At 37.7% G+C, this 21,373-nt stretch overlaps 1 protein-coding gene across 1 annotated transcript; it reads right to left on the reverse strand.

The window, feature by feature from the left end:
- Positions 1-5,860: 5,860 nt before the first annotated feature.
- LOC126161824 (60S ribosomal protein L13a) lies at positions 5,861-20,374 on the reverse strand. The gene is made up of 6 exons (XM_049917928.1): positions 20,288-20,374; positions 19,653-19,783; positions 16,376-16,485; positions 15,571-15,716; positions 14,347-14,469; positions 5,861-5,975 (listed from the first exon to the last, which is right to left on the reverse strand). Exons 1-6 carry the CDS (start codon positions 20,306-20,308, stop codon positions 5,892-5,894), a joined length of 615 nt encoding a protein of 204 aa, XP_049773885.1. The 5' UTR covers positions 20,309-20,374; the 3' UTR covers positions 5,861-5,891.
- Between the last annotated feature and the right edge of the window lie 999 nt (positions 20,375-21,373).

The raw sequence follows: 21,373 nt of genomic DNA on the forward strand, positions 1-21,373 counted from the left end.
ACTGTGCCTGAGATACAATATCCACAGTCAACATCTATCCTCAGGAGTTTCGGGAAATGGGGTGATGCAAAACTTTAATATTGCATTTATATCTAGTTGCACCAAAAACTTTTTTTTATAGACTTACATGCCAGCACATTTTTGGCATATTCTCAGCACCTAATACATTCTAACGAATATGGCACATTAGCTACAAAATGAATACAACAGGGTGTTGTCTACTAGCACTACATAGTGTGTGTTACATGTTAGAAATTGGCAATGGATGCAAATCACAGCCGTGACTTGAGAAACCTGGATGCGCAAATCACTGGTCACAACTGTTTCACGCAAACAATACACTAACTTTAAACTGACTGATTCATGAAGCCGGGGCCCAGAAGCGCAGCAGTAAGAAAATTTGGTTTCAGTGTAGCGAATCTTTGCTGGTGGAGTCAGACAAGTACACTACCGGCCATTAAAAATGCTACACCAACAGGAAATGCAGATAAATGTGTATTCATTGGAGAAATATATTATACTAGAACTGACATGTGACTACATTTTCATGCAATTCGGGTGCATAGATCCTGAGAAATCAGTACCCAGAACCACCACCTCTGGTCGTAATAACAGCCTTGATACGCCTGGGCATTGAGTCAAACAGAGCTTGGATGGCGTATACAGGTACAGATGCCCATGCAGCTTCAACATGATATGACACTTCATCATGAGTAGTTACTGGCGTATTGTGACGAGCCAGTTGCTCGCCCACCATTGACCAGACGTTTTCAATTGGTGAGAGATCTGGAGAATGCTGGCCAGGGCAGCAGTCGAACATTTTCTGTATCCAGAAAGGACCGTACAGGACCTGCAACATGCGGTTGTGCATTATCCTGCTGAAATGTAGGGTTTCGCAGGGATCGAATGAAGGGTAGAGCCAAGGGGCGGAATACATCTGAAATGTAACATCCACTGTTCAAAATGCCATCAATGCGAACAAGAGGTGACCGAGACATGTAACCAATGGCACCCCATACCATCACACCGGGTGGTACGCCAGTATGGCGACGATGAATACATGCTTCCAATGTGCGTTCACCGCGATGTCGCCGAATACGGATGCGACTATCATGATGCTGTAAACAGAACCTGGATTCATCCGAAAAAATGACATTTTGCCATTCGTGCACCTAGGTTTGTCGTTGAGTACACCATTGCAGGTGCTCCTGTCTGTGATGCAGCGTCAAGGGTAACCGCAGCCATGGTCCCCAGAGCTGACAGTCCATGCTGCTGCAAACGTTGAACTGTTCGTGCAGATGGTTGTCTTGCAAACGTTCCCATCTGTTGACTCAGGGATCAAGACGTGGCTGCATGATCCGTTACAGCCATGCGGATAAGATGCCTAATCTCGACTGCTAGTGATATGAGGCCGTTGGGATCCAGCATGGCGTTCCGTATTACCCTCCTGAACCCACCAATCCCATATTCTGCTAACAGTCATTGGATCTCAATTGCGATAGGCTACAATCCGACCTTTATCAAAGTCGGAGACATGATGGTACGCATTTCTCCTCCTTACACGAGGTGTCAACAACAACGTTTCACAAGGCAACGCCGGTCAACTGCTGTTTGTGTATGAGAAATCAGTTTGAAACTTTCCTCATGTCAGCATGTTGGTGTCGCCACCAGCGCCAACCTTGTGTGAATGCTCTGAAGAGCTAATCATTTGCATACCACAGCATCTTCTTCCTGATGGTGAAATTTCGCGTCTGTAGCATGTCATCTTCGTGGTGTAGCAATTTTAATGGCCAGTAGTGTACAATGAAGAACATGTTCTACACGTCAAACTTTCAGGGGACCAAATCATGAATCTGAGCACTCAGTTGCAAGTACACACGAGAGAAACACGATTAAGGCCTCACATTTAGTCCAGAAATATTCCGAATGAAGGTGCTGGATATGAAGAGGGGTTTTTCTACTGTATAGATCACAGAATTCAAATTGCTAGCTCTGCGACTTCCTGTGGCAACTGACACTTGGGTGTAGCAGTATCATAAGAAGAAACCGGCATGACTCAGCTCGTCCAAAGGGGTCACACCAGACAGACGCATTTATGTTGATGTGCCTTTTAAGTATTTGCCAACGTTTTAAGGCTGTATAGAGTAATTTTTGTGTGGGGATAAGTGGATCCAAAATCTGTTACATCAGTTTACAGTAACACATTGGATTATAGTATGTCAGTTTTCCCAGTGTTTCACCTAACATATTAATGATAAAGAAGCACAGTGGTTTGGAACCTACTTGCTTTATCAAAATGGCTGAGTAAGTTCATGTGAAGTAGGCAATGTCACATCACATCTCTTAGGACCACACAAAATAAAACTGATGTTCAAACAAACTTTCAGGTCGACGACAGTTCAATCTTTACAGAACGCTAAAAATATTAAACCTTAATATTTACAAAAACACACAAATAGCACTGTCTTACTAAGTTCCATCATGAATGAATGTCTAGCTTTGTGTGAAAGTACGATTCTGAAATCCACTGACTATGCAGGCAATATTTTGCCTAAGAGGAGCAGTTTGGGGGGGGGGGAAAGTCCGACCCCCTTCGATAGGCCAGCAGCCTACAGCGAAACTAACATCACAGAGGTTGCCGACTTCTGGTTTTGTAAGGGTCATAATCTGAATCTATGCTGCACCAGAATTTCTACACTATTTCCAACTAAGAACAGGAAACAACAAGCAACACAAAGCATTCAGAGACAGCTACTGTGCAACTGCTTGCTGAGGTTAGCAGATTATTGTTGACAATGTAGTTATGACCTGACCTCTAGTTTTATTTCATCCAAGAGCAGTTCAAAACATCTGCCACATAATTACTATGTTGCATTACGCAGTGTTACAAACTTAAATAGACCAACTGGTCACAATAGGCATGGCATCAGATTACTGAGCATACCGACACCTTGTCATATTTGTACACTAAAGTGGTCGGCACGGAAATTGGACTTCAAGATCATCTCACTGTCTTCACAGCATTGCCAGTTTTTATAGTGATAAGTTCAAATGTTTGTAAAAATTTAAAAAAATATTGGGCAACTAATTTTAGTCTAGAATATGATGGAGTACTTTCCGAAAAAATTCTCCCTAGCTGCTAGGAAATAACGAAAAGTAATGTTACAAGAAATTTTGGACGAAAATAATTTTTTACTTCAACCTGTGGTATTAACAGGATCACTAATGTAATTGGAATGAAAAAATATGAACATCCTCAGTTTACAGGTGCATATGCTGCGTCGTATTTCGGAAACAATTATTCCGAGATAAAAACAAATTATAAGAGGTATGAAACTGAGGCAAAAAATGGTGTCGCTGATGTATTTTTGTTCTGTAGGACCAAGAAGAAACTTCCTGTGAGAAAGTTAAGGAAATTACAAAATTATTTTTGGTAAAATTTCAGAAATCATTGTATCATATCACATTCAGAGGCAAATTACTTCTGTGATATTCTGTGTCCAGCACAGTAGACTTCGGCCATCGCCAAGAGTTTTGTTCGGGAGGCTCGCTTTAATATGACCGAAAATATTCCGGATATTACCCTGTCATTTCTCTAGCCATTGGATACTATCCTCTGTCATACTAACGTATTACAATTCTACATTCTAGCTTTTTGTGAAAGTAGTCAAATACCATAGATTTCTATGCTCTTCTCGGAAAATCAGAGTAGGTACTGGGACTGTTCTGATGTTACTACACTGTTTGTATATAGTCAATACAGAAGCACCACGACTGTCATTTAATGAACTGCATAACCCTTACTACAAAACAACCAGTAGATCCTTCCACAAAAGAAAAATAGGGAGTTAAATTTCGAATGTACAAGTAAACCGAGTGCAGTGAGATTATATCCGAATGTAAAAGCATTCGATACAGGTTTTTAGGGAAAACATAACTAATGCAGAATTAACAATCTTATTTTAATTGATAGTTACTGTCAAGTAAACTAATTGCCACAACCAGTGATAAATTCATCAGACATCTACTGTAACGGAAAACATTCAATAGACAAACATTTAAATCAAGGCAGCTTTTTACATAGATGGCACTTACCTACATTGAAGGACCTTCTGGCTCTGAGTCCTCAGATTCACTGTCACATGTTTCAGCCGTATCACTACATATTCCACTATGGTCTCTCTTAAAACCTGGTTCAAGAAATCATTTCTTGCAATGCCCCTGCATGTTTTACGCACCTCTCCCAGTCCTGCTGAGTAACGTTGTCAAGGGCTTTGCGTGTTAGCTTCTTGACATCAGCAACTTTGAAAGCAGTATTACTTTTTGCTACTTCTCGTTTTACTTGGGCCCACATCAATTCAGTGGGATTATACTGGCCGTGACACGATAATAAGACTTATCACTTTGTGTCCCTGATCTAGTTCGTAGGAACCTACGATTTCTTCCTTAGACAGAAATTCAGCCTTCATTTCGTTGACTGAAAATTAAACATTCATTCACTTTAACCACTCCATAATATCTGCTTTTCTATCTGAATGGATTGGTAGCTACTGTTATCAATCATGATAATTGGTCCTCCTTCCAGGGCAGACAACAGTCAAATAAACAAATTCTTAAAAACTTCTCCATTCATTTCTGAATGGTAATCCGATCGGCAAGAACTTTTACCACCACGAAAAACAAGTTTGGCCTCTGGTATGAAGCAGCGTGGGCAACAATCAGCCACCTCTACCAGTAGGTACTTTACTGGTACTTCCAAACCACCGTTTCCTTTGGAGTCTTGCCATATACACTTTATTTGTGTGGTTCTGTGAAACCCAAGTCTCAGCAAAGTACACTACAGACCTGGTGTCTTCAGTACACAAGTGCATTATATGCAAAAACTTCTCTTGCTGCTGCAATGTCTTTGCGTACCATTAAGAATTTCTCTCCATCATTACACTTCTTGAATCTGAAACCAAGGCAGCAGAGAAGATGAACGGAGGTCTCTGAGCCCAAGTAATTTTGTCACGGACGTCAGCCTGTATTTTTTAGGCATTGGATACTCTCCTCCGTCGTAATATCCAAGTACAGTTCTACGCAGAAGCTCTTTGTTCAAGCTGAGAGGTGAGCGAATCACAGCCTGCAGCCCCTGCTGGCAGCAGCCATGACCTTGAGGACTACTTTGTGAACAGGTTCTTACACACATCTTTTCAAACTGCACTTTTGAAGATTATATGCAACAACAGTAACTGAAAATTGGTTACATTTTTAACAAAGTTATATTAAACTAGCTCTGATAAAAATAGTTCACCTGGATACAATTTGCTGCGACATACAATCAGATAAGGAATCTCATTTTGAGGCAGAATTCGCATCTACTGCAAAATAGAAGTTTTTCATGTCCCTACTCCTTAGTTCTTTAAACAGAAGAAAATATTTTATGCACTGACTAAGAATGGACCTGCAGTGAAAAGGCACTGAAATTCAAATAGTATAGCTACCCCTACAGCACATGTGTTGTAAACAAATTTAAAATGTCTTGCATTAACTACTTAAACTTGCCTAACAGATGTAATACGTCCTGTCAGGTACACACACTGTCAAGAACAATGAACTCTGTAAATTTGTTTCAAGATGGTGAAAAACCCTGAGAAAATACAAAAACGATTGAGCAAAAGATCACAACATTTTAATATGATAATTTGAAATCCTTCAACTGTTTGGTAAACAAATATTCCAGGTTTTAAACTTCTTAGAACACAGTCCAGCAGTAATTGTCTACCACTACCATTAATTTACAGTAATTACTAGACATTATGAATGCAAACTTCTGTCATTGAAATGGTTGAAATGGTGATATCAAAATGAAAAGACAAAATAGTGTTCAATTACAGATTTATTCATTCAGTTCAGTTATAGCCATAAGAATTAATTATTTTTGTGAATGGTTCCACTTGTTTCGCCACCTTTTGCCCAGCTTCCTTTGTCAGCTTCTGCAAGAAGATTAACAACATTTAAATATGTTTCACATTTTAAGTAAAGGCAGACAGTACTGATGGAAATTTAATGTACAATACACAGTCAACAACAACAACAAAACTAACAAGTTACGGCTAGAAAAGTAACCAAATAATATTAGAACAGTTAAATGAAAAATCATCAGAGTACAATATTGTGTCTCCCACCACCTGAAAAAAATCATCTGACTAGCCAGCACTTGGGCAACTCTTACACTTGGGGAAGTTAGCAGCCACACCACTTCTTCCATGTGCATGCTAAGCTTGAAATCTTTGTGCAAATTGGTTGAGAAGGCTGGAAAATTGATCAGGTCATACAACCTCCCCCTCCACTCATGCTGACAAAGCCGAGAGAGCAAAGAGGCAGGTACCAAACCACTTTAGAGACTATAGAATAAATAGGAAGGAAGATGGAAGAAGGGGGGAGGGGACTAAACAAGTAATTTGAGTCTGCCACAAAGGAAGTGTGGGACTTAACAAGATATTACAAATCTACATAAAATAAAGGACAGGCAAACAATTTACCTATAACTGAGTGACATGTCGCATAGGAACATGCCACATTATTAACAAGAAACAGTATTTACACTACCTTTCAAGCTCTTCCTCTTTGTCCAGCAGAAGTGTACACACACACACACACACACACACACACACACACACACACACACACACACACACACAATTTCTTTGCACCACACCAGCCAGGGTGAATGGTTACCTTTATTTTATTTTACATATTCCATCAAGAAATTCCCAGAGATTAAATGTAATACTTTGAAAAATCTTGTCACTGAAAGAGAAATTAAAAATACCTGTCACAAAATGTGTGTCCCATTATCTGAACAGGAAGAAGAAACTGCAAATGTGCTACATTAGATGATGATGTCTTGTAGAACTAACCCCATCAACACTGGGTCACATGAATAAAAAAGGAAATTTTCTCCAGATAATATTCTCAAGAAAAAATCTTGTGAAAGGTCTTAGTTTCACATGAATAAGAAACTGGAACCATGTTCTGACAGTTCTTACTACCTTCCTCCTTGAGCAGATTTTCAGTGTGTGTAATCTGCCACATCCAGCACAGAACACACATGTAATTTTAACTGTTTAGATTGTTATTTTTGTGTGGCAATGACTTATTAAGATAGTTTACAAAAATACATTTTCTGACATGAAGAAAATTTTCTTATTAAAGTTAGGTGAAGATGTTATGGAAACAAAATCTTAATACATCACATTTTTATCTATGCCAAACCAGATCTATGTCAGTCTTCTAACATGAGAATTTTTGTTCAATATGACACAATGGTCCACCCACACATCAATTACTCAAAGTCACCCACAAGGTTTCATTGTGAGAAAGATCATTAGGTTTGTAATAAACTAGTTACTACATTTTCTTATTCACTTATTTCTAATATAAGATTCATGCTGTGAGAAAACAAGCATCTGAAAATGTCAGTGACAAGTTTGTCTCTCATATCGATCTGAAAACAGGTCTGGCAAATTGCAGAAAAATGTTTTCCATTTTCACTTTGAAAAGTCACCCATCTTGCACGATTTCTGGGAACATTGTTCACCAGCCAATTAATGTTTTATTGGTAAATCAGTGTTAACTTCTGTTTGTCTACAGTATTTCTTCAGGGTAAAATATCTTTCTTTACTTTCGAGCAACATAAGCTGTGCGATTTTAACTACAAAAAATTCAGTAAACCAACCTCAACAGAATGTACTCAGCTCAAAGTATGCAACAAAGCAACTCCAGAAAACAATGTTCAACTGTGAGAGAGTACTTTCATTCATATGGAATTGGACAATGCTGTCTGCATTGAGCAACTTATCCTTTTACTCAAGTTGAGAACATTCTCAGATGTATATTCTCAGACTTTTATTCACACTAACTTGAGAATGTTTTTTGAAATGCTGAGAAAGTACATTCATTTTATTCACACAACCTATAGCAACTGTTGTATTTCTGAATATGGATCCAAACAACCAAATTTCACTAATTATTTTTGCTTGCTGAAGAATAATTTACATCAGGCATGAACTATTGGTATGGCAACAGAAGCAAACAATTTCACAGGTTTTACCCACTCTACACATACCCCACTTGGCCAGCTGTTGTGTTTTTCATAACATCACAACAGCTGGTCAAGACATCCATCTGCTCACTGCTGAGTCTACATGCTACCCTGGCACATCTGCCCTCTGGCCACTAAGTAGCACGCGAGCACACAAAGGACCTGGAAAATCCGGTTTTCATGTCCAAAATCACATCCCCTAACAGGGAGCAGCATGCACGGGAGAGACTTGTCCAATTTGCAAAATGCCACAAGATGGCACTAAGTGGCAAAGTGAGTTACAGAACTTCATTGTTTTCTTTCAACTACAAAAAGTAGTGGTATGGCATCATGATTTTTACTTAGTTTATATTATCTATGGCATGTTTTGGAAAATAATTTCAGTTTTTAAAGCTTTTAACTTAAGTTGTTGAATGTGTGAGCTCCTAATTTGTAAACTTCGCTGTACAGAAAACTTGTGGAATTTTTAGTCAATGACAACAAATTCAGTTGTTGCATTAAGTTTCCAGAACAGCACTAAGTAACAAACAGCAGCAACCAAACAGCAACAATTAATAATCTTAAACACCCTTGCAATTATAAGTTACCTGCTGAAAATGTGACATGGAAGTATTACTTTAAGTCACAGTAAGTTTGCAGTAGCAAATATTCAAAAGTAACAATTTCATACTGTGCACTATAGGATTGTTATGTTTGTCCACCTAGATTCACATATGGTGGATCAGTGACATATTCTGCACACCATACACAAATTTAAGCGACACTGATGGCAGAATTGCTTACAATGTGATATTTTATTGCTGCCTTCACTCCAGCCTTGCTTTTTCCGGCAATAACATGTTGCTGATTGTGGAAGGTGTTCTTACCATACCATCTGTGTCCAACAAATGTGTTTTTACAGCCAAGTAAGACGGCATCTTACATCCCGGTGTGGCTGTTTCAATTAAAATTGCATATAAACAGAATTGAGTTACAAATTACTGCCATTTGTTTTATTAAGAGTGTGACTTGTTAAAGGGGAAAATCCCGTGTGTGTTAGGAATTTCATAAATAAAATTCAATTCTAAAACTTTCATGTGTTACCTAAAAGCAAAATTTTCTGCAAAGTGAAGTTCATAAAAAGTGTATTTCAGGGACATCATTCCTATAGCAATTACACCAGGGCAAAGATTTATTAAATGTGGAAACTTCGTAACGTGGATTCTTACACACTGGGTTTCACCATAGATCAGCTTTCACAATGGCACTGATTGCTTGGGATTCTTTGTGGTGCGAGTGCAGAAGAAATTTACAATAAGACACGTAATTTAAATTACTGATACATTGTGTAAATTACGGATTTCAAAGTAAAGTATATTGTATCCCTTACATCAGGGATGGCTACAGCACACGAATCCTCACATGTGCAATCTGGGTGCTCTGCGTACCTTGTCACGATCCTGTACGCCATGACTTCATTAAATCATTTTAAGAACTTCTCTGTACAGTATGAGGTGATTATTTCTTAAGGTATTTGGTGCAGCACATTTTAGTCAGTACAACTTCCTTCACTTCAGCAAGATGATCATGTCGGCACAATTTATCCCTCACGATAAAAGAAGTTCAAAGTTGCAGAGGCTGTTTTTCTTTGAAGAGTATTCTCATTTTTGTTACCCAAATGCATAATTGCTTGGCACTCTAAATTTGTTGTAAACAGCATTTCAACTCCATGCATAAACAATTAGTTGGCAATTAAGTGTTTCAATGTTTTGTACATCAAGAAGCACTGTGTTACATTTGCCAGCATGGACCACATGATGAAATTGATGGCACAAATAGTATATTTTCTGAAAAATTGTTACACCATCAGTTTTAACAATACTAGACAATTTAAAAAAGTATGAAGATTACTTATATTACTGCAAAGTATGTTGGCTGAGGGTCATGCATACAATTTTGTAACTGGATTACTGAAAGGAGAAAGCAGGTGTAGAGGACTTGGGACTTGCCCGCACACTTTGTCTTCAGTAAGATGTGAGGTGGAAGGCAACTTATTTCTACACTTTCGGAAAACATACCATTTAAAAATCATACTGTTGGAGAGAACTTTTGACAAAAAATATTCGTCAATATCCCTAAGACTCCTGATGTTAAAGAAAACAATTTTGAAGAAACCATTGTGGTGTCCTAGTATTACAGAAACAGTTTTCTAGAAGTTTTCATGACACTGCCCATATCACGTCTTGTGCATTTTTGTCACATATTAAAGAATAAAGTATTTCTACATAACAAGTGCTGTTCTGTCACACCACTGGAGTGGAAATAATGGGAAGACAATGAGTCTACACACACACACACACACACACACACACACACACACACACACACACACACACACACACACACACACACACACACACAGAGAGAGAGAGAGAGAGAGAGAGAGAGAGAGAGAGAGAAAGTTTTGCATCACCCTGGTTTCCAGAACTCTGGAAGATGTTTAATGTGGGTATTGTATCACAGACCCAGTCCCTTTGACTGTTCAGAGGGGTCACTAAAGCCATCAAAAGATGTAAACAATCATGCATGAGCAGCACCTAGACGGAGTGGGTCAGACAGCCAATCAGTTCCAGTCATTCCACCAGGAAGGAGGTACAAAGCTCGTGTTGTCTGTAGTTCAACCATGCCTTTCAATACTGCAGTTTGATCAAGTCCAACTGTGTCAGGAATGGCACTTAACAAGGGAAGTGTCCAGGTGTCTAAGTGAAACAAAGCGATGTTCGGACATATAGGAGATACAGAGAGAGGAACTGTTGACATTCCTCTCAGGCCAGCCGAGGGCTACTACTGCAGTGGATGACTGCTACCTACGGATTATTGCTCTGACAAACCGACAGCAATGCCACCATGTAGAATAATGCTTTTAGTGCAACTAGTGGATGTCGTTGTTACGGATCAAAACGTAGCAAGAGGCTGCATGATGCACAACTTCACTCCCAACATCCATGGCAAGGTCCATCTTTGCAACCACAACACCATGCAGCACAGTACAGATGAGCCCAAAAACATGCCGAATGGACTACTCAGGATTGACATCACATTATTGTGAATGACTTCCTTTAGGATAACGACATCGCTGGAATAGAATGGCCAGCATGTTCTCCAGAGATGAACCCCATCGAACATACCTGGGATAGGTTGAGAACAGCTATTTATGGACAACATGACCCACCAACCACTCGAGTATATACGCCAATCTGGGGACAATCTGGACCAGCAGTACCTTTATGAACTTGTGGATAGTATGCCACAACAAACACAGGCATGCATCAATGCGAGAGGACATGCTACTGGTTATTAGAGGTACCGATGTGTACAGCAATCTGGACCATCACCTCTGAAGGTCTTTCTGTATGGTGTGGTTTTTATAAGCAATAAAAAGGGTGGGAATGATGTTTCTTTATCTCTATTCTAATTTTCTGTACAGGTTCTATAACTCTTGGAACATAGATGCACCTGTGCAGGACAATGGACTGCAAGTGAGCTGCTTTCAATTTCTATTACATTCTGTTTGAGATATGAAGTCATACTTTTGACTGCTGCCAGCTAACCAAAAAATGCACTACTAAAAGGAAATTGCTATTAATGCTTAAGACAATGTTACCACTGAAATTTTTCTATCCATATTTCCATTCAAACACGATTCCACATCACATTAGAGATCAAGGTTGAAGATAGAGCAAGATAGGTAAGAAAAATTATGAAACTTAAATGGCGGTAGTGAGGGTTAGCAATATTGAAATACTCTTCTATGGACTACAAAACATTAGAAGCACCGTATCATTTTCAGTTAATTCCCCTACAATCAGTTCTTTATAAATTATTCAAAGAGCAAATATGAAACATATGCAAAGGAGAATTTAGAGTGTTTTAACACTGATAAAAATGAACTGATTCAAACTTGGAAAGTGATTTAACATTATGAACACATCACGTTACACTTACAACTGAGCAAAGCCTGCATAACCACTCAAGTTTCTGAAATGTTATTAAATAATTGATAAAGATAAAGCAGAGGCAGCACAATTTTTTCCTCATTACTGATTTGTGACAACTCAATTTAAAAATTTTCTCCACAGGAGCATTAGACACACTGAGACAATACATAAAATGACACGTAAAAGAAGTTGTGGAACACTAACCAGTGCAACACTTGTGTTTCCACTAGGATGACAGAATATGCAGCAATGTGACTCCATACAGTAAGACAGCATGAATCACATTTCTGTTTCAGTTTCAATAATGAGCACTTCTGAAGAGCACACTGTGGCTTTAAGTAATAAGAAAAGTAAGTACTGGGTGCACCCATATAATGAATAGGAATTGTACAGAATCAATCCAGACAGTCACAACTAGCATTACCTACTTAAAGCAAGACAAATTTCGAATTTGCTGTTTTTCCTACTGAAAAGCTACTCATTACAGTAATGATATTTGTTGAAAGTGCATGAATCACAAAAATGCCACCACAGAAGTTTATTTTTTAGCAACACCAACTATAGTCATGTCAACCTAAGTTGATCCATTGCAATTGCAGAGGGCTGAGCACAGCAGCTTCACAAGTCTAGCTCAACCAATAATTTTACATGATTTTGTAAACATCTCTACTGCAATTTTTCGTAAGAAAATCATTGAATTTAAAGCAAGATCAGTCACCAACAATGACAAACTTGGTGAGTTCTGCATTGAGGTGAACAATGAAGTGGAATAAGTATATAAAAAAATTGTGACAAGTCCTCTGCTTCATCCACCTGTTCATTCAGAAGTAACAGGTATTTAGCTTTACAAATACCTGCCACATGGAGCACGACAAAGAACATCCAGCATTTTCAGCTTATCACTTCCCACACGTTTCAATAAGTTTTCAATTTCCAGTTTCAGCTTTCATCAGCAACTTATGTAAAAGAAACAAGGCAGCTCCACACACCAGGCAGCAATAGCACCAGTATGACATTAGCTGCCAACCACATCATTAACAATGTGCAATATACCTCACATTGTCCCAAGGACAGAAATATAACTTCCCCTCCACTGTTAAAAAGTATGTTAGCTGTATTTCAAATGCTGCAAGCTACAACCTTAAACCCATCAAATGTGAACTGGGCAATGACTGCATACTTCGCTGCAAACTTTTCAAAATATTTCCACTGATTTACTTTTTTACAAATTACCGAAGTAACTGAGCAGTAGCATAACGTAATAACAGTAGTTACCATTTGATGCAAGCAAGATAATTTCTTCTCAGGGGAGAAGAATGAAAATCTTGCCCTAGTGGAAACACTGTTTTATGGGATACGTGCTTTCAAACAAGACCAGAATATACATTGAGAATAAAGTGAAAAACTTTAGTTTACATTCAGTTATATTTCAAGTCTCCAACAACACAAAAAGGTTCATTTCACGTGTGGGCCAATAAGTGCACACAAGTTATTACAGTAAAAAGAATTGGTCCCTCACTCAACAAGCAGTTCACCTGGAAATACTACCCTGCATTTCTTGTCATTACAGTAGGAAAAAGTTTGTTGAAAGTTTATACTACAATATATTGTGACCTAAGGGATTTTTTAAAGGAATAGCTGTCTAACATGAATAGTTTTGACAAAAGCAAAAGGCAACAGTCAACCTTCCTTCAATATTCACAAGGAACTAAAATTAAAACTTAATTACAACAAACTGGTGAAAATGTCATGTTAGTTCATAAACTGCACTTTTTGGAGAAACACTTGGGCAGATTGTATTTAACCCTAAAAGCATAAAAGAATGCACATGAGATGGCAGATTATGCCTGCCTCAAACTAACATGTTAATGACTACCCAAAATAGCCTTACTGTTTCTCCAGACAGACTTGACTAATCTTGCCACTAACTCATGCACACTAACTCATAGCAAACAAAAATACAAGCACTATAGTCAAGTCTGTAAGATGATCCCCAACAGTTTGAAGTACTACTAAAACTAAAAGCCTTCAACTGCAAAATGTCAATGGCTGCATATGAAACAGGTCTTCTACAGAGCTGCAACAACACGAGTAGTTGCCATAGAAATTTACGAAAGAGCTTTATGCTACCAGTCAAGGTAGTCCTCAAAACTACCTGCCCAGCTTGCTGCAACTGTTGGGGGGGGGACCATCTTATGCCACTGACTAGAGGTTAACGGATCTTATTAGATTAAACCAAATTCACAAACTAAAAATCATAATACTGCAAACTGCTGTACATACCTTAAGACAGTTACGCTTGCGGATATTCAGTACAGACCGGACCTTCCTCTTTGTTTCAAGGGTCCTAACAACCTGCTTGTACTTCCATCCCACTTCATGAGAAAGTCTGCCCAAATGGCAGTACTGATAACACAAACAAGAAGTTACAAAATGAAGCACTGAAGTCTTATGGGTAAACATCAACCAATTTTAGCCTCATTCACATTTTCTGTATCATGGATACTCAAATAATGTAGGTAATAAATAATCATTGACTTTACTCACAACAAGAAAAAAAGGTTAGAATTAGGTACGATTTAGCAACAATTATTACAGTCTTACAATTAACGTGTCAAGAGTAAAAATTATTCTAAGACTTTGTGAAATGCTTCAGCAGAAGCCACGGATAACATTAAGAGCACACACTTCACTTCAATGTTGCAGCATGGAGCAAAAGTACAAATTACAGAGTAATAAAACATTAGCCCCAATTTTATGTTCAATACATTTGCATATTAAAGGAACAATAAGAATGAATAACTATTCTCAGACTGTTTCTTGTATGTAGTTCAATAGTTATAAATAAAAATGAAGTTTACAAATTCATCACCAGAATAAATGGTTTAGAGCCTTAAGTAAAAGTAGCACACCTTTCAGAACCAACACACCTTCACAGTGAAATAGACAACCATATAATTTTTGTTAAATTCTTTTAATTTAGACACCCACATAGTGTGTGACTACATAATACAGAGCATATCTGTTCAATAATTTGGCTAATCCATTTTGTGAACTTAAGAAATTCAGAGCAATACAGTTGTGTTATCTCTGTAATCAGAGCATTTTGCTAATTTTTCAATAATAGTATGAACTTGGCTGAAGGAAACAAAATTTCCAATATTAAGCAAAGGCCTGTGAAGATTCAGGAGTATTTTGCTACTGAGCACAGCAATTAAGAGGAACAATGTCACAGCATTCAAATAAACAAGTTAAAACCAGACTTGGGTTGGTATTTTTGCTTTTAACATTCCACTGAGAGGGTCACAAGGTTTATTTTACATAGGGCATGAAAGTCACATCTACCTAAAACAACAATTTCATTTGAAGTAGAACTTTTACGCATGAAGTGAACGATTGTCATGTTTGGTGTGCTACACAAGCCTATTCCCAGCACGTTCAAAGGCAGCTGTACATCACATTTGAAATATGTAGATATTTCAACACTACTGACAACATAACACTTACCTTTCGTCCTGGTTTCAAGCACATAACCCTCATAGCTCCAGGCACCACAAACCTCTTTCTTCTGTCATACGGTGGTGGACAACCTTCGTAAGCTTTAAGCCTCTTCAGCGCCATTTTCCCCCTCTCTGTCTTATGTGGCAACATACCTGTGAGGGAACTAATAGTTAGCTGCAAGACCAACATTTCCCCTTTACGGTGGAGTATGCAAACACAAAATGATTCAAATGGCTCTGAGGTCAGCAGTCCCCTAGAACTTAAAACTACTTAAACCTAACTAACCCAAGGACATCACACACATCCACACCCGAGGCAGGATTTGAACCTGAGACTAGCGATCGTGCTGTTCCAGACTGAAGCGCCTAGAACCGCTTGGCCACACTGGCCGGCTTGCAAACAATAGAACGTAAACTATTACAATCAAGACGAATTTTACAACACTGAATTAGCATTCCTTTGGTCTTGAGGTAAACTAACATATGTGCTTTAAAATTTATATCTATGTCCTATTTCCAAATAGTAACTACACTGCAAAACAGACTGCTTTTGATATGCCTCTAATGTATCCACACACATCACAGCACTTCCTTAGCACACAAACTACAAGCTCCGAAACAATTGAATCCAATACGACTATAGACTTTTGCACTGACAAGTAAACAGAAAAAAATTGGATAAGCACCCTAGCAGTGTGAAATCAAATTCTACATTGCCACACAATTGTAGTAAAGTTAGTATTCAAACTATCTCCAATTGCTGATTGAGCAAATGTAGTTTTCAACTGGCCTTTAACAGTAAGTTTACAAACCTCTAACAGTTCTCCACAATATCTTGCTTGGTGCTCTAAAATGGTATGGTCCTCGTGCTGGATTAACATTGCACCTTTTGCGAAGGAATGAGAGGTACTTCAACTTTGCCCTGGAAAAATTTAATATTTTTAAGCATTTACCCTAAAACAACAGACTGCAAGAATTACAATTCAGAACAAAGTCTCTGATACAAATCTATTTAAATGTTATTAATCTATCGCTTTTATGTTACGAAAACTAATATCAATCTTTGCAGTTAACATAGGACGGCTATGATTTTGTCATCAATCACTTCTTGTAAAATTTAGACATTTTTAAAACTCCTTAGGATATAAAAGGAGATGAGAGAGTTTTTAATTTAATAATTTGAGATCACTGATCTAAAATTGAACAGCTATCAACAATTCACATAATTGACCCACATAACAGAAGAAAACAATGAAAAAGGTCACTGATCAATTTAGCTTGTCTGTTTCAAAGTACAAGATCTACACAACACATTTTACTATTTACTTGACCTCTGCACTTAGGAGTTCAGCACAGGGAGCTGTAGCTATTTCTTCAAATGTAACCAAATAGAGGACAAAGATTATATAACCATTGTTAAGAGTTCTGTGTTTAATCTACTGGTTAGTGGATTAGGAACTCTTATGCAAGCTACTATTAAGAAGCTTATGCAGAACATTTACGGATCTTTTATTTGAGGCATATTATTGCCAGACTACATAATAGATTTGAGATGAGTGGCCCCATAAAAGGGATAAATTAACAAGTCAACATAATCATACACCAAATGACATGAAAGGCCAATTACTAGGATTGATGCAGTTGCCCAAACCCAAAGATTTGTCTAATGCCCAACCTTGTTTAACTATTACTGCAGTTCATATGTGGATCTACAGAAGATAATATAAAACTGCACATTAATAGCTCTTAAAAACACTTTCCTCTGAAGGTTTCTCTTCAATGGCAGAGTATTATGAACCCAGTTAGCCTCCCTATGTAAAAAACACAGGACTCAGTGTAAAAACTATTACATCAACTCTTAGAATTACATCCAATCACAAGACTGGGTTAGAAACTTTAGAAGTTTGATGCAGTTCTCAAGAAACATGCATCTCTGGACTCTGGACTGTAAATATGCTTCTGACTTCACGATTCACCAAAGAAACATGTTACGGCACAGGGCATCAACTAGTAACTTTTTCACGGGTTACTAGTTAGTGCCAGTATGACCAATTCATTACCTGGCCAATTAAATATTTTGAAATTTAGACCTATAACCATTTAATTTTATCACTGCAAGTATGGCATTATTTGTTATATTTTCTTTGCTTTGTATAAGTACTTCATTTATTCTGTTCTTACATACATAAATATAAAACTTATTTAGACACAAATATTTCAGCTTCAGGCTTGTTTGGGAGAATTTTAGATTTGGCATTTATTTTTCACACAGAGATACAGTTCCCACAGAAAGTTTAGAAACAGATCTAAATGTCCAAACTGCCAACATCCCTAAAGCCACCTTCAGTCTATTTTATTAGATATCTGAATTGCAGTTTGTAAGCTAAAACTTGACTGTTCTAGTTTTGATATTACTGGTAATTAAATTTTTTCAGATTTAATTTCTACTGACATTTCACTATAGCAAAAATTACTATCCATACTTATTTTGGGAACCTCAAATTTTGCCACAGTAAAGTGAGTGGCACAATTTGTCCATTTTGTTCTGCATGCATTGACTGATTGACTGACAACAGCTAAATGACTGCGCAGTTGTCTCTTCTCCCCCCTCCCAATGTCTTGTTTGTAATGTAACCACCATCAATAGGTCCTAACTGTTGCCAATTTCAAGTCACCACAGAATGAAACTGCAAAATTTAAAAGAAACAAAATTTGAACAGCAACCACATGAGTAGAATCTACCCCCCCCCCCCCCCCCACAAACTGACATTTATTTTCAATATGAGAAACACTGACAAACTTATGTTTATGACAAATGGATTCAATACTATTTAGACCAATCCCCAATTTTCTGAAAGTTGTAGATTGATTAACTGGCACATGCACAGTTATGAAAATTGCATAGCCAGCATAGAGTATGGCACTTTGTTCAGCAGTGCCCACCAGTGATCTCATGCCAATCTATGGGTTGAAGCATTACAGAACTGGAGATAGTGCACATCAAACGTAAATCAATACTGCACAAAAATTTATTACCTCTGAATAAAGTTGACACTGTGATGGCAGATGGGGTTGCTATAAATGGAACATACCTTTATAGTCACTCGCATCAACCACCACACCATGTGTCAACTTAGTTTGTACGGATAAGTTCACTTATGAGTAGCTGCACCTGCATATGAAAATTAATAGCCCTGATGGTGCTGTGCTATTAACAGCATGAGCCTATTCAGTTCGGTCACGAAAAAGTGAACTGTTTCAAATGGTAAATACACAGAATGACTTTGCAAACAAGTGAGTTTAATAAAATCTTTGCATAATTCAGTCTCAATCTGACAAGAATTATTAGAAGGAGGCTTTCTAGATACATATTTTCATTATGTTACATCTTACAGCTCTCATGAAGATGAATGTTTAACACCAAAGCTACTATTTCAAGGCTGACTAGTAATGGATTCTGCCCATTTTCATAAGTCATTATAGGTAACAATCAGCAGATATTTTGGATGTGAGTAACAGTATCACTGATGATATGGCTCACATGATAATCACTTATTACTCGCACAAAGTTGACACTCTGTGCGCTAGCTGACAGGAGTGACTAAACGGGAAATGCCTTTACAGTGGCTCCCATCGGCAACTGCGCCAACTTTCAAACTGGTGCGCATAATACATATTTTGTGACCTGTAACACAGGCACGAGATACAAGTGGGATGACTTAATTAGAACTGTCCTTACTAAATTTACCATACATACAAAATACACAATTACCATATGTACCACATTATAAGTTACGACTTTAGTAATCACATTAGAATCATCCACAAATTTTAGTCTAGCCTATATAATAGATGGCTTTTGAAACTTGGCATCCAGGAAATGAATAACAACCTTGATTTTACACCCTGGCTACTACATAAGTGTTAAGGTCTTCTTTCACTTAACTAACAGTGTTACATTTATGCTATGGTGTTCTTACATAAGAATATGCTCAGTATGTCTTATTCAACATGCCGCTTCAGGCGCAAATTACCAATGACATCACAGCAAAGTCTGATATGGAGTAACAAAGAAATTACATTAATTACCTGAAAAAATTTCCCGAAATGTTGATCTGTTCACATCTCACGACTATTACTTTGTTTCCCTGTAGAACAGTCTTAGCAACTATAGCTGCAAGCCGTCCCAGGAGGTGCCCCCTTCCGTCGATCAAGATTGCCTGGAAGAGGTTCATTAACCACACAATTTAGTTCCTGGCACTTGACTTCATAAAAATTGAAAACCACTTATGCAGAACTACATAATATTTAACTACAGTTAATTCTGAAACAGAATTAGAACAATTATTACGACTTTATTTTCCAGTGATTCTGTAACACGAATTCAGCATATGCAAAAACAAACATATTCGCTAAGGGAAGGTCTAACGACGACTCAAATGATGCGTCTAATGAATATCAGACTGCATATTAAATCATTCTACATCAGTTAATGTAGGTAAGATACATGCGTCATCACGTATTTATTGCTGAAGGGTGAACTACTCCACAGCATTTACTTTGATTTTAACCACGTGGACGTTACGATGAAAATACATACAAAGCGCACTACACACGACCGTCTAAAATTTATCAACGCAAAAGAGATGAACCAACAAGTATATTATAACTAACTAATATTAAATGATACAGTTCTGAAAACAATTAAACTTCATTTTCCTCACCTTCTCACTAAACCCAGTCATCTTTCATACTCCACAAGAAAAGGAAGCGACTTCCTTGCAAATATAAATGGTCCAAAGACATTCCACTTATTCGTCCAAAGGCAATATGATATACGTCGATTGAAAGGGTCGATTCCTAAAATCATGAAGGATTACTGTTACCAGTCACTGTTTATTTATCACCACAACGCGTTTCACAGGTTAAAACCTCCATCATTAGGTGGCTTTAAATTTCTTAGTATGACATGTGTGTATGTGTTGCGATTTTTTGTTGGGACTTGTGACAATCAAGTGGAGAAACAAAACACTACTTCAAAACATGGTTTTACGTATATCTAACGGTATAAATGAAATAAGTAAAACAAGGTACTTCTAGAGGTCACAGGTTCCTTTCACTGCCTTCACACATCACATCCCAAAACCATGTTCTGAAATAATGTTTTGTTTCTCCACTAGACAGTGCTACAACTTCCTTCAAAAACTCATGACACAACACACACGCAAACGCACGTCATACTAACAAATATAAATCCACCTGATGACGGAGGTTTAAACTTCTGAAACGCGTCGTGGAGATAAATAAACAATGCTGGTAACAATAAATTTGTTGTTCGTTTAATGTCAGTAACAGTCACGGTAAAGCCTAACTTAAAATGTTCGCATTTAAAATCATGGAGGATGTCGTAAGCATCACAGACTTGATACCGACGTTTGCCATGTTAGTGTTCCCAAACATCACCTTCTTGTAAAAGCGTTTTGATAAAAAAAAAATGGCAGCTTGCGCCATTACGGGTATACTAATCAATCTGATTACAGTCTAAAGTGTAAAGGAATAACCATTCATTCATAAGTGGTCTCGTTTAAGCCGTATTTTCTTTTATGTACATGAATTTCGATTGCGCTATTAACATCTATTGTAGTGGTTCTATTTCTATGCTATTTGGCTTTAAGAGCTCCTGTTAGTCCAATTCGAAAAGCTCTCTGGGCAGAAGAAAAGGCTGCCAATCATAGCAAAATATGTATCCAACATTTTCAGAAAGAGGACATAAACCGAACATCAGTTTCTCAGTCGCATGGATTGTGATA

This window comes from Schistocerca cancellata, chromosome 2 (genome assembly GCF_023864275.1).
Source record: "Schistocerca cancellata isolate TAMUIC-IGC-003103 chromosome 2, iqSchCanc2.1, whole genome shotgun sequence".
NCBI lineage: Eukaryota > Metazoa > Arthropoda > Insecta > Orthoptera > Acrididae > Schistocerca > Schistocerca cancellata.